Source organism: Symphalangus syndactylus, chromosome 6 (genome assembly GCF_028878055.3).
Source record: "Symphalangus syndactylus isolate Jambi chromosome 6, NHGRI_mSymSyn1-v2.1_pri, whole genome shotgun sequence".
Taxonomy (NCBI): Eukaryota; Metazoa; Chordata; class Mammalia; order Primates; family Hylobatidae; genus Symphalangus; species Symphalangus syndactylus.
In genome coordinates, this window is record NC_072428.2 from 41,757,619 (window position 1) to 41,770,364 (window position 12,746).

At 37.9% G+C, this 12,746-nt stretch overlaps 1 protein-coding gene across 2 annotated transcripts in view; it reads left to right on the forward strand.

Annotated features, from left to right (window-relative positions):
• COPB1 (COPI coat complex subunit beta 1) overlaps window positions 1–10,122 on the forward strand; it is a 48,369-nt gene extending 38,247 nt beyond the window's left edge. For both annotated transcript variants that reach the window (XM_055282343.2, XM_055282344.2), the window contains exons 17-22: window positions 1,227–1,371; window positions 2,585–2,704; window positions 6,287–6,432; window positions 7,333–7,422; window positions 8,948–9,103; window positions 9,754–10,122. In XM_055282343.2, coding sequence (XP_055138318.1) covers window positions 1,227–1,371; window positions 2,585–2,704; window positions 6,287–6,432; window positions 7,333–7,422; window positions 8,948–9,103; window positions 9,754–9,813 — 717 coding nt within the window. In that variant the 3' untranslated portion in view covers window positions 9,814–10,122. The remainder of the gene's footprint in view (window positions 1–1,226; window positions 1,372–2,584; window positions 2,705–6,286; window positions 6,433–7,332; window positions 7,423–8,947; window positions 9,104–9,753) is intronic.
• The last annotated feature ends 2,624 nt before the right edge of the window (window positions 10,123–12,746 follow it).

Here is a 12,746-nt window from a genome sequence, read left to right on the forward strand (position 1 = left end):
ATTTTGTTTATCCATATATCCATCCCTGGATATGTGGATTGCTTCTGCCTTTTGGTTACTGTGAAGAATGCTGTTGTTAACACAGATGTACAAATATCTGTTCAAGTCCCTGCTTTTAGTTCTTTTGGGTATATATCTAGAAGCAGAATTGCTGGATCATATGGTAATTGTACTTTTAATTTTTTGAGGAACCTCCATGATGTTTTTCATGGTAACTACACTTTTACATTCTTACCAGCAGTGCACAAGAGTTCCAATTTCTCCATATCCTTGCCAACACTTGTTTTGTTTTTTTGATGATAGCCATCTTAATGGGTATGTGAAGTGGTATCTCATTGTGGTTTTGATTTGCATTTTCCTAATGATTAGTGATGTTGAGTGTCTTTTCACTTGCTTATTGGCCATTTGTATATTTTCTTTGGAGAAATGTTTGTTCAAGTCCTGTGCCTATTTTTAACTTGGGTTGTTTGGTTTTTTTGTTCAAATTTTAGGAGTTCTTAATATTCTGGATACTAACCCCCTTATCGGATGCATGATTTGCAAATATTTTCTTCCATTCTGTGGGTTGCCTTTTCATTCTGTTGATAATATTTGATGCACAAAAGTGTTTAATTTTGATGTTTAATCTATTTTTTCTTTTATTGCCTATCCTTTTGGTGACAATATTACCTTTTTAAAGTGCTGTGCTTTGGGTGTGTTTAAATTTGGAGTGGGAGGGCATTTGTAATTTTATCTTTGTGGCATTACAATCATTTCTTACTATATAATCTGTTTAGTTCCTCAGTTTATGGAGCAAGGGCTATCACATGATTTGGATTTTATTTGGATCCTGAGTTTCATAGATCAAGTAGTGAGTTTAGATACTTACTGAGGGATTTAAATGAAAGTGTATCCAAATTTATTTAGTTGGCTAAATTGGGATAATGTTTAATGTATTTGCTAAATCTACTACTGAACTTATAAGCTCAAAAATCAACATATAAAATACCTTGTACTGAGTTATTGAGCTTAAAAACAAATAGATGTCTTAAACTTTAGGACCTGTTATTTCTAATATTCTGGTTTCAATTTCCATTTCTGCATTACAGAACAATTTCATTTTACCTATCTCAAAATGACTTCTAAGCAACTCTGTTAATAACCTACCAGACTTAATCATTTGGCTAGGATATGTTTGGTGAAATTGCATCTGTCATTTGATTATGTCTTTGTTTTTGTTTTGACAGGTCACCCAATTGACAGGTTTCTCAGATCCTGTATATGCAGAAGCTTACGTTCATGTCAACCAATATGATATTGTCCTGGATGTACTTGTTGTGAACCAAACCAGTGATACTTTGCAGAATTGCACGTTAGAATTAGCTACACTAGGTGAGGAAAGTTACCATTGAGGAAAGAGATTGTCACATAGTAGATCTTTATGACAAATTAAGGGAGGTGCACAGGTTTCAGTATAAAAATTCTCTCTTGAACCTTTTCTGACATTTTGAATCAAGGCTTAGTTTTTCATTTATCATTTAGTTTCCTTAAACTCCAGTTTTCTGAACCTCTGTCATACTGACTTTTTATGCTCTTGGCACATTCAGATGGATTCATTTAATAAGCTTAATCTAGCAAATGTCAGTATTTCTAGGTAGAATACGAGCTGTTTAAGTCACAGATTGACCAGGTAGCTCACTTAGTTAATTTCTAATTGCCTCATTACAGAACTAAGTATTTTCTGAATGCATAACTGTTAGATACCACCAAAGTAATAAATCATATTACATTTAGCAATATGAGATGCATTTTTTTTTCTTAGTAAAGACACATGAGTCAGACTGCTTACTTCCACATCTGGTTTTGAAGTTGGAAAATATAAATTGTATATGGGAACAGTGCAGTACCCCCATCAAATTTCATATGGCTTATGCAAGAGTTAAGGAACTTCAAGATATCAAGGGGAAAACATACTTTTGCCCTGTTGTCCTCAGCATAGCTTGATGGCTGTATAAAAAACCATGTTTCTTAAGCATTTACAAGTCTTTTTGCAGATTGTTTTATCTTCATAATGAAGTATATAGTTTAAGACTTAAACTTTTTGAGAAGTTTGCATTCATTCATTGAAATAAAATGACCCCAGTCTCTACAAAAAATCAAGAAAATTAGCCAGGTGTGGTGGGCCACTCCTGTAGTCCCAGTGACTCGGGAGGTTGAGGTACGAGGATCGCTTGAGCCTGGAAGATCAGGGCTGTAGTGAGCTATGATCATGCAGTTGCACTCCAACCTAGGTAACAAAGCAAGACCCTATCTCAAAATAAATAAATAAATGCTAGGCTCAAAGTATCCTCCCTTCCCACAAATTAAATATGGAATTATTCCAAGATGCCTATTACCTTTTAAAAGAAAATATGCGTATTGATGGTGAATAATAAGGATGGTTAAGTGGTTTCTTTATTTTATCCTCATTATATTTGATTCATACTCTTCTCATATTCGTCATATTCCTTATTTTCCTAGAAACTATTAAGCTGCATACATTTAAGGTTTTATGGTTAGTGTGTGTGTATGTGTATTTTTAACCATATCCAAACTCTTCTTTCAGGTGATCTGAAACTTGTGGAAAAGCCGTCTCCTTTGACTCTTGCTCCTCATGACTTCGCAAATATTAAAGCTAACGTCAAAGTAGCATCAACAGAAAATGGAATAATTTTTGGTAATATAGGTAAGGTGCTGTTTTATGGCATGTAATGTTTGAATATTTTTACTGAAGAATTTCTGTAATGAGTAGCTGGGGACATTGTATGAGGAGAGGATCTAAATCCATTTATTCATAATTTATGAGGTACTCTGTATGGTACCAGGCACTGAACTATGTTCTGGATGTACAGAAATGAACCAGATAGGGTCACTGTCCTCAAGAAACTGTCAGGCAAAAGGAGGAGCTAGCTAAGGCAATATGTAATTGTAGTCCAGTGTGTTACAGGATGGTTTATATACCATATGCTTTGAGGTTAGGAAAAAAAAAAATGCTAACAGTGTGGAAGGCTTTATAAAAGAAGATGGTGTGTTATCAAAGGATAATATTTTACCTGAGTCATTTGTTGCTAGGTGCACAAGGGTATCTCAGACCTAGGGATTAGCGTGCATAGAGTCATTGAGTCAGTAAGCTTATTTTGTTGCAATTTCTGTCATAAGGATAGGGCTACCATGGTGAGGAACAAATGATAGATTATGGTTGAGTAAGGGAAAACAGATATATAAAATAAATATGTGCAGTATGTAATGGTAAGTGTTGTGAAAAAAAAAAATAAGTAAACCTGTACTAAGTAAGGTAGGAATCCATAAAGGGATTTGGTCAGTTCTCAGAGTGGTGGAGGATTGGGAGAAAAGGTTAGAAAAGGCTTCACGGAGGAGCAAGTACTCAGTAGAAGACTACAGATAGACAAGGATGCAGTTAGAACAAATGCAAATGATTGGATACACTTGGAGTTTAGAATGGGTTGGAGGATAATGGCAGGAAAAAAATGAAGTTAGGAAGGTTAGTGGAAGCCATATTTTACTTGTCATGCTGAGGATTTCAGACTTTATCTGTGGAGAGAGCAAACATTGAGCAATTACAAATGAATGATTTATATCATGATATCTTTTTGTGACAGTACTATAGAAGGTTGATTGGAAGAGGCAGGAAGATTAACTAGTAGACTATTATAGAAGCCCAAGTGAGAGATGATGGAGGACTTGAGCCAACACAGTAGTGGAATGGAGAGAAGGATGAATATAATGTTAAGGATATGGTTAATGATTGAAGAGGAAGTGGCTAGAGTAACCCTCAGATTTCCAGATTAGGTTTATTGGGTTGTTTATGTCATCACCATAACAGAAAATACAGGAGAGAAGAACAAACTTTAGAGAGACATAATAGGTTAAATCTTGAGCAGGTTTGGTATTAAAGTGTCTAAAGATATTCAAGGACAGTTCGATGTGAGTCTAGGACACAAACAAGCGGTCTAAACTAGAGATAGGCCGGGTGCGGTGGCTCACACTTGTAATCTCAGCATTTTGGGAGACCAAGGCGGGCAGATAACCTGAGATCAGGAGTTCTGAAGACCAGCCTGGCCAACACAGCGAAACCCTGTCTCTACTAAAAATACAAAATTAATTGGGCATAATGGTGCACGCCTGTAGTCCCAGCTAACTCAGAAGGCTGAGGCAGGAGAATAGCTTGAACCCGTGAGACAGAGGTTATAGTGAGCTGAGATCGCACCACTGTGCTCCAGCCTAGACGATAGAGTGAGACTCTGTCTCAAAAATAAACAAATGAGTAAAAATAAACTAGAGATAAGTATTTGTTTAAAAACCATAGGAATAGAAGAAATCACCCAGAGAGGGCATACAGACTAAAAAGAGGGGGGATTTGAAAACAGAATCCAAGCAAACAGCAACACTGAAAGCTTGGTCAAAGGAGAAAGAGCCTACAAAGGTATCTGAAGTGTGGTTAGAAAAGTAAGGAAAAACCTTCAGAAAGTATTTGAAGCTCCACAAGATAAAATAACTTTAGTTATTAAAGTCTGAAAGAGAGGTCTTTTGGATTTGGCTATTAGTGATTTTAAAACATTTCTTGTGGAACATCTTGGGCGTTGGTGGTAGGTTGAAGACTAAACACAATATGAAGAAATACAGGTAGTGTAGACTATTCTGAGTGTAGGAACTTGGCTTTGATAGGAATAAGAAAGGGCAGTACCAAGAAAAGGCAAGAATGAGTGAGGATTTATTTTTTGAAAATAAGAGAACCTCGAATATATTTAGGACCATAAGGGAAGAAAGTTGGTAGAGAATGGGAAAGTAAAGACATAAGGATGAAAAAGATAATGATTGGAGTGGGGTCCTAGACCAAAGCAGGAATCACAGATGGCAGGAAGTATTAATCTTGAAGAAATGAGATAGTACTTATCTGATACGTATGAGAGGGAAGGATGTGAGAGTGAATTCCGCGAGAGATAGTTGTTTTTAGATGTGGGGCTGAAAATTAAAGGAGCTTATTCTTGGTAGCCTCAGTTTTCTCTGAAAGTTGGAAGAGTGGAAGAATGTCAAGAAAAGAGCCTAGAGGCCGGGTGCGGTGGCTCACGCCTGTAATCCCAGCACTTTGGGAGGCCGAGGCGGGTGGATCACGAGGTCAGGAGTTCAAGACCAGCCTGGCCAAGATGGTGAAACCGCATCTCTACTAAAAATACAAAAAATTAGCCAGGCACGGTGGCAGGTGCCTGTGGTCCCAGCTACTCGGGAGGCTGAGGAAGGAGAATCATTTGAACCCGGAGGGTGGAGGTTGCAGTGAGCTGAGATCGTGCCACTGCACTCCAGCCTGGGTGACAGAGTGAAACTCCGTCTCAAAAAAAAAAAAAAAAAAGGAGCCTAGAAAGAGGAATGTAGGCTCCAATCAGATTATAACTCTCTACTGTGGAAGAGATGGTCATAGAAGCAAATGTAGTCAGCCTTCTGTATCCATGGGTTCCACATCCATGGATTCAACCAGCCACAAACTGAAAATATTTTAGAAAAAAAAAAAGAATGGTTGTGTCTATACTGAACATATATAGACTTTTTTCCTTGTCATTATATCCTGAACAATACAGTGTAACTATTTACATAGCATTTATGTTGTATTAGGTACTGTAAGTAAGCTAGAGATGATTTAAAATATATGAGAAGATGTGTATAGGTTATGCAAATACTATGCCATTTAATATCAAGGACTTGAGCATCTATAGATTTTGGTATCCATAGGGGGTCCTGGAAGCAATTCCTCATTAATACTGAGGAATGACTAATCTTGTATCATTAAGTAGTATGGGTCAGCAATATTTATTCAAAAGTATTAGTTAAGCACCTCCTTCCTATGGGAACATCGTCTACTTGTATATCCGCTGCAGTGCCTAGTATGCTGCAACTGCATGTAAGTACTCACTGAATTGAATTATTTGTTTAACCACAAAAAGCAAAGTGTGCCTGAGTTCGAATCCTATCCCCACCACTTATCAGTTGTGTGATCTGGAACAACTTACTTAACTTCTCTGCTTTCATTTCCTCATATGTAAGATGGAAAATAATAGTACTATCACATAGAATTGATGGGAGTATTAAACCAGTAATATTTGTAAAGCATGTAGAATAGAGCTCTGTACATAATAAGTATTATATAAACAATCTTATTGTTAATAGTGTAGTTCTTTGGATATTTGGATATTAAGAATTTTTAAATTCAAGTTTGCCCCAGTGATTGCGAATCTTTTTGTATACGTAATTGCAGTTTATGATGTCTCTGGAGCAGCAAGTGACAGAAATTGTGTGGTTCTCAGTGATATTCACATCGACATCATGGACTATATCCAGCCTGCAACTTGCACTGATGCAGAATTCCGTCAGATGTGGGCCGAATTTGAATGGGAAAACAAAGTTAGTCCTTGGGAGATTTTCTCATACTCCTTTATCTTTCTTCCTTTTGCCTGCTGTTGAGGAGTCTGCTAATAAAATTAATCTCGCTAAAAAGTGTTTAACATGAAAAGCAAATAGTCTTTCAGTATCTGTTCTTGCAAATTAGCCTTAACTAAAAATCATATAAGTAGTTTGGTAATTTGCTGTTATAAATTGATTAGAGTAGCAGTTCTATAGCCAATCTGATAGGTTTAGACATTATAGGTACTATTCCATCCCTTTTATGTATGACCAAGAGCTTACCATTTAATCTAGTGCCCGAAAAAGGCTTTACAAAGTTCATGGTCTGTTGAGGAACTTTGTCCCTTTGAGCCTTGACTTTTATTAGAAATATTTTATATGAGGCTGGGCACAGTAGCTCATGCCTGTAATCCCAGCACTTTGGGAGGCTGAGGCAGGCAGATTGCTCATGCTCAGGAGTTCTAGACCAGCCTGAGCAAAATGGTGAAACTCCATCTCTACAAAAAATACAAAAATTAGCCTGGTGTGGTGGCACATGTCTGTAGTCCCAGCTATTCTGGAGACTGAGGTAGGAGGATCATTTGAACATGGGAGGTTGAAGCTGCAGTGAGCTGAAATCACGCTACTGCACTCTAGCCTGGGTGACAGAGTGAGACCCTGTCTCAAAAAAAAAAGAAATATTCTACATGCTTCATATTGAATCTCTGTGAAGTTATCTTTATTGGGAAGTATTGGTACCAACCTATAGCTTGTTGAATTTTATAGACGTTATTTAGTTTCTTGGTGTCTACTCTTTCCAACCTAAACAGTTGGAACAAGTTTGTAGTATGACATACCAGTGATTCACAGCTTTCTCATAGTAAGATTTATGTTCTCCTTGACTTTTTTTCCTCTCTACAGGTGACAGTTAACACCAATATGATTGATTTAAATGACTACTTACAGCACATATTAAAGTCAACCAATATGAAATGCCTGACTCCAGAAAAGGTAAAATTTGACTAGGAAATTCTGAAATCTGATGGAATGGTAGAGTAGGTTCTTGGCCTTCCTGTATTTCCTCTAGCACATTTTCGTTATTCAATATGCAGTGCCATTCTGGGGTATCTAAAAGACGTTATCCCATAGAATGTTGGAATCTGCTTACCTCTTTCTATTGGAATATACCATCCTACTTTTTCCTAGTGCAGTGACCCAACTGAATAGTCAGATTGATTTTTTTTGGTTTTCTTATCAATCTTCTCCCCCATTCAGCTAGAGGCACATTCTAAAGTAGTTTATGCTGCGCATGGTGGCTCATTCCTGTGATCCTAGCACTTTGGGAGGCCGGGGCGGGCAGATCACTTGAGGTCAGGAGTTTGAGACCAGCCTGGCCAATATGGCGAAACCCCATCTCTACTAAAAATACAAAAATTACCCAGGTGTGGTGGCACGCTCCTGTAATCCCAGCTACTTGGGAGGTTGAGGCAGGAGAATCACCTGAACCCCAGGGGGTGGAGGTTGCAGTGAGCTGAGATCGCACCACTGCATTCCAGCATGGGTGACAGAGTGAAACTCTGTCTCAAAAAGATAAATAAGTAAAATCGTTTATTTGTAATACTGGATTAGAAAATGTCCATGAGCTCTTCCATGGTCTCTGATTGTTGGTTAAAATATATGTGCTCAAATACAGAATCGTTGTTATACTATGACTTTTTGCTATGTTTGTGTATGTATGAAAAAACTAGAAAGAAAAAAATGAAACTGGAGCTCTAAGGAACTTTTTTCTTTGAGTAAAATTTCTATAATGTTATAATATTGATTTTATGAATAAAATAATGTCTGCTACCAAACAAGTAGGTTTTAATTTATATATTAGTTAATTCAGCATATACTGAGTCCAACAAAAGTAGTCTCTTCCTTCATGGCGCTTAAGGTCTGATATGGGAGGCAGTCAAGCAAGTTAACAGAATATATAAATACAAATCGGATTAAGAACTATTTATTTAATGTCAGATTTATTGAAGTATAATACACAGTAAAATTCACACTTTTTACATGTATAGTTGAGTTTTGACAAACTCATAAGATTATGTAACCACCACCATGTAAGTACTGTTTTAAGTGATAAATAACCTATGGGGCCGGGTGTGGTGGCGCACACCTGCAGTCCCAGCATTTTGGGAGGCCGAGGTGGGTGGATCACTTGAGGTCAGGAGTTCAAGACCAGCCTGGCCAACATGGTGAAACCCTGTCTCTACTAAAATTACAAAAATTAGCCAGGTGTGGTGGCGAACGCCTGTGATCCCAGCTACTTGAGAGGCTGAGGCAGGAGAATCGCTTGAACCTGAGAGGGAGGTTGCAGTGAGCCGAGATTGCGCCACTGTACTCCAGCTCCAGCCTGGACAACAGAGTGAGACTCTGTCTCAAAAAAAAAAAAAAAAAAAAAACAAGTCACCTATGCTGTATGCTGTTTGGTTTTTGCCTCTATGTAGGTATCTGGTAAAGTAATGAATTTATCACAAATTTTTTCCAGGCCCTTTCTGGTTACTGTGGCTTTATGGCAGCCAACCTTTATGCTCGTTCCATATTTGGTGAAGATGCACTTGCAAATGTCAGCATTGAGAAGCCAATTCACCAGGGACCAGATGCTGCTGTTACCGGCCATATAAGAATTCGTGCAAAGAGTCAGGTAACAATTCCTTTTTTTTTAAGAGTATCTCTGGACTGACAAAGGGGGGAGGAATTTATGACTTTATTATTTCTATATGTAACATCTTTTTAGCATTAGATGCATATACACATACAATAATAATATTCTCTGAATAGAAGTATAACTTTTCCCATTAAAATTTCTCACCTTTTGGGCCCCTCATTCTGGGATATTTGCCTAAAACCAGATTAATTCGTATGGGGTGTTTGTGAAATGGGTTCTCTAGAATTTTTTGAAAGCCAAGGTGCAAATCTAGTGACTAATTAGCTGGGCGTGGTAGCACACACCCGGTAATCCCAGCTACTCGGGAGGCTGAGGCAGGAGAATCCCTTGAACCCGGGAGGTGGAGGTTGCAGTGAGCTGAGATTGTGCCATTTCACTCCAACCTGGGTGACAGAGTGAGACTTCGTCTCAAAAAAAAAAAAAAAAAAAAAAAAATCTGGTGATGGCTTGAAAAATCTAGCACTAAAAGGTAATTACCAGTAAAGTTTGGTAAGTCTGTTTGGTATGTCCTTGATTTTATTGTTGATAATGGTGTCATTGAATTGAATTGGAGCTTAATAATATGGAATAACCTACTGATTGTACATAGTTTAAATAATTATAAATATCTTAATTTTTCTTTACAGGGAATGGCCTTAAGTCTTGGAGATAAAATCAACTTGTCACAGAAGAAAACTAGTATATAAAAATAAACAAAAAGTCCTTGAAGCTTTATAGTTAATTTAGGTATGGGCTTACTGGACTCCATCTTTTGTACTCTTTCATGCTTATATAGAATCTGAGTTCATGCTGAATACTTTTCAGCCAATAATTTATAGCCTTTCCCTTAAATCAAGATTGAGTTTAAAATTATAGTTTGTCTTTTGTCTTAACAGTTCTGAATGCTGTCTTCAAAATATATAATGTTTCATGTACCAAGACCCTTTTCAGAGTACAATAAACAGATCTATTCGTAAATTTTTGTTATTTTATAAATAAATGATTACACAATTTTAGTTATATGGCAATGGATTTCTTTTAGTTGGGTTATAAATTTCTATTATAAATTTAAATTACTGAGTTGTGAATATATGCAGCTTTATTAAGAGAATTTACAAATTCAATGATATGAAATAAGGTAGGCCTTGATTCACTTGGTTGTTTTTTACTTATTTAATATTCCAACATTGCCATCTCTAAAAATGCGTTATCATGTTTTGAAGGGATTTGCTCTCAAATTTAGCTTCAGGGAGAAAGTATCAAAATAACTTTTTTTTTGAGATGGAGCCTGGCTCTGTCACCCAGGCTGAAGTGCAGTGGAGTGATCTCGGCTCACTGCAAGCTCCACTTCCTGGGTTTACGTCATTCTCCTGCCTCAGCCTCCCAAGTAGCTGGGACTACAGGTGCCCGCCACCACGCCCAGCTAATTTTTTGTATTTTTAGTAGAGACGGGGTTTCACCATGTTGTCCAGGATGGTCTCGATCTCCTGACCTCGTGATCCGTCCGCCTCGGCCTCCCAAAGTGCTGGGATTACAGGCGTGAGCCACCACTCCCGGCCCAAAATAACTTGAGAAAACAGATCACTCTGCAGTTTAAAGAAGTATTATGTACCCTAACTGAAATAGACATACTGTTCTTAATTATCCTGAATCATAATGAAGAGTAGATAATCCAAAATAGATTTTTTAATCATTCACATTTAGTTTGGGGTGTTCTTTGTTTGTTAGGAATAAAACTGGTTCTAACCAATTACTGAAGCTGGTACTGGGAGGATTCAACTAGAGAGGATTCAAAAAGCTGCCTTTTTCTCTGTCGCCTCTGTGCCTTACTCACTCGTCTCCTTTTCCTCACTTCACACTAGGGCTGGGTACCATCACACTGCAGTATAATTGCAAATGCATTTCCAAGCTAAGTTTCACAGCATCTCATTGTGCTTTCCTTTTGGCCTTTACCTTCATTGGGGCTGATTGAGGTAGTCTGATTTTTTAGCTAAGTCTAAACTTAAGACTATTATTTGTCTACCAGCTAGGCTTCAGGCTGCATTCCCTGTGAGTCCTTAGATAAGGTCTGTGAAAGACTGAAAGCATCTCCTATTTCATTAAGAATGAAATGATTTGTTTGGAGTATAAGGAGATTGATACCTTGTATGATGTCATAAACTGTGAAGCCACTTGCTTTTAAAAAAAAGAAAAAGAAAAAAAGCCTAGATTACAGGGCATTTGAGATTCCAGAACACTGAGATCTTAGAACAAAGCCAGGGCTTATCAAATGGTAAAGATATACTGGAAATGCAGAGAAGGGATGTCGATTCAAGGGTAGAGATTTGCAATGAGAAGGAGCCGGTGCAACTTTGTTTGAATTAGATCATTTCCCAAACTCTGTTCTACTGAACGTTAGCTTCCTTAGATGTCATTAGATATTCTGAGTGAAAAAGTAATTCCATAGTCAAGTAAGTTGGGGCAAAGCTTCAAACTGTCCTGCACTGGAGATTCACAATGTACATTAGCATACCAGAGATTCTGAGAGGAAAGCACATTAGTTTGGTTTAACCCAGTATATCCTAACCTTACTTTACCAGGGAATCCTTTTTCCACGACCTATTGACAATATATGGGACAGGAAAAGTGACTTAGCCTGTTAATGATATTAGTGTTGTAATCACGGTCAACCAGTATCACATTTCACATCTGAAGGAATTATGCCTGTGTACATCCTAGAATTTATCTCGGTTGATACTCTTAGAAAGTTGCCTGCCTGACATATTCAGGCCATTTTTGTTGGAATCAGATTGCCTCACATTGCCATTTTCTTAAATTCATAAATAAGGAGAACAAAGAAGTTAACACAGTTGTCAGATACATTAAACTGTTTACTTCATTAGCATTTCATTAGCTTTGTGCATGTAATAAATGTGAAGTGAATTGGATAGCAGCACATTGTTGAAGGAAGCTGTTTACACTATGCCCTGTTATTTGGGATATAATATACATCCAAAGATAGTAGCTGTTCACATTATAAGATACCATATAATTACGACCATGATGTCTGGTAGAGAATAAACATTAAATACCAAATGAAAGCTTAATATATTAATGTATTGAATGTGGATAAACCTGTAAAGCTTACAAGAGTATTAAATGGCTTACATTGCACTAATGTCACAACACTAGAGGGAGCTCTATGCAGTGATTTTTTTCATTTTGCAATTAGAAGAGATTGGCATTCAGTTCTTTTTTTTTTTTTTTTTTTTTGAGACGGAGTATCACTCTGTCACCCAGGCTGGAGTGCAGTGGCACAATCTTGGCTCACTGCAAGCTCCGCCTCCCGGGTTCATGCCATTCTCCTGCCTCAGCCTCTCCGAGTAGCTGGGACTACAGGCGCCCGCCACCACACCCGGCTAATTTTTTGTATTTTTGGTAGAGATGGGGTTTCACCGTGGTCTCGATCTCCTGACCTCGTGATCCGCCCGCCTCGGCCTCCCAAAGTGCTGGGATTACAAGCGTGAGCCACTGCGCCCGGCCCAGTTGTTCTATAAGAAGAAAAAGGGCCAAGTGTGGTGGCTCACGCCTATAATCCCAACAATTTGGGAGGCCAAGGCTGGAGGGTGGATTGAGGCCAGGAATTCAAAACCAACCTGGG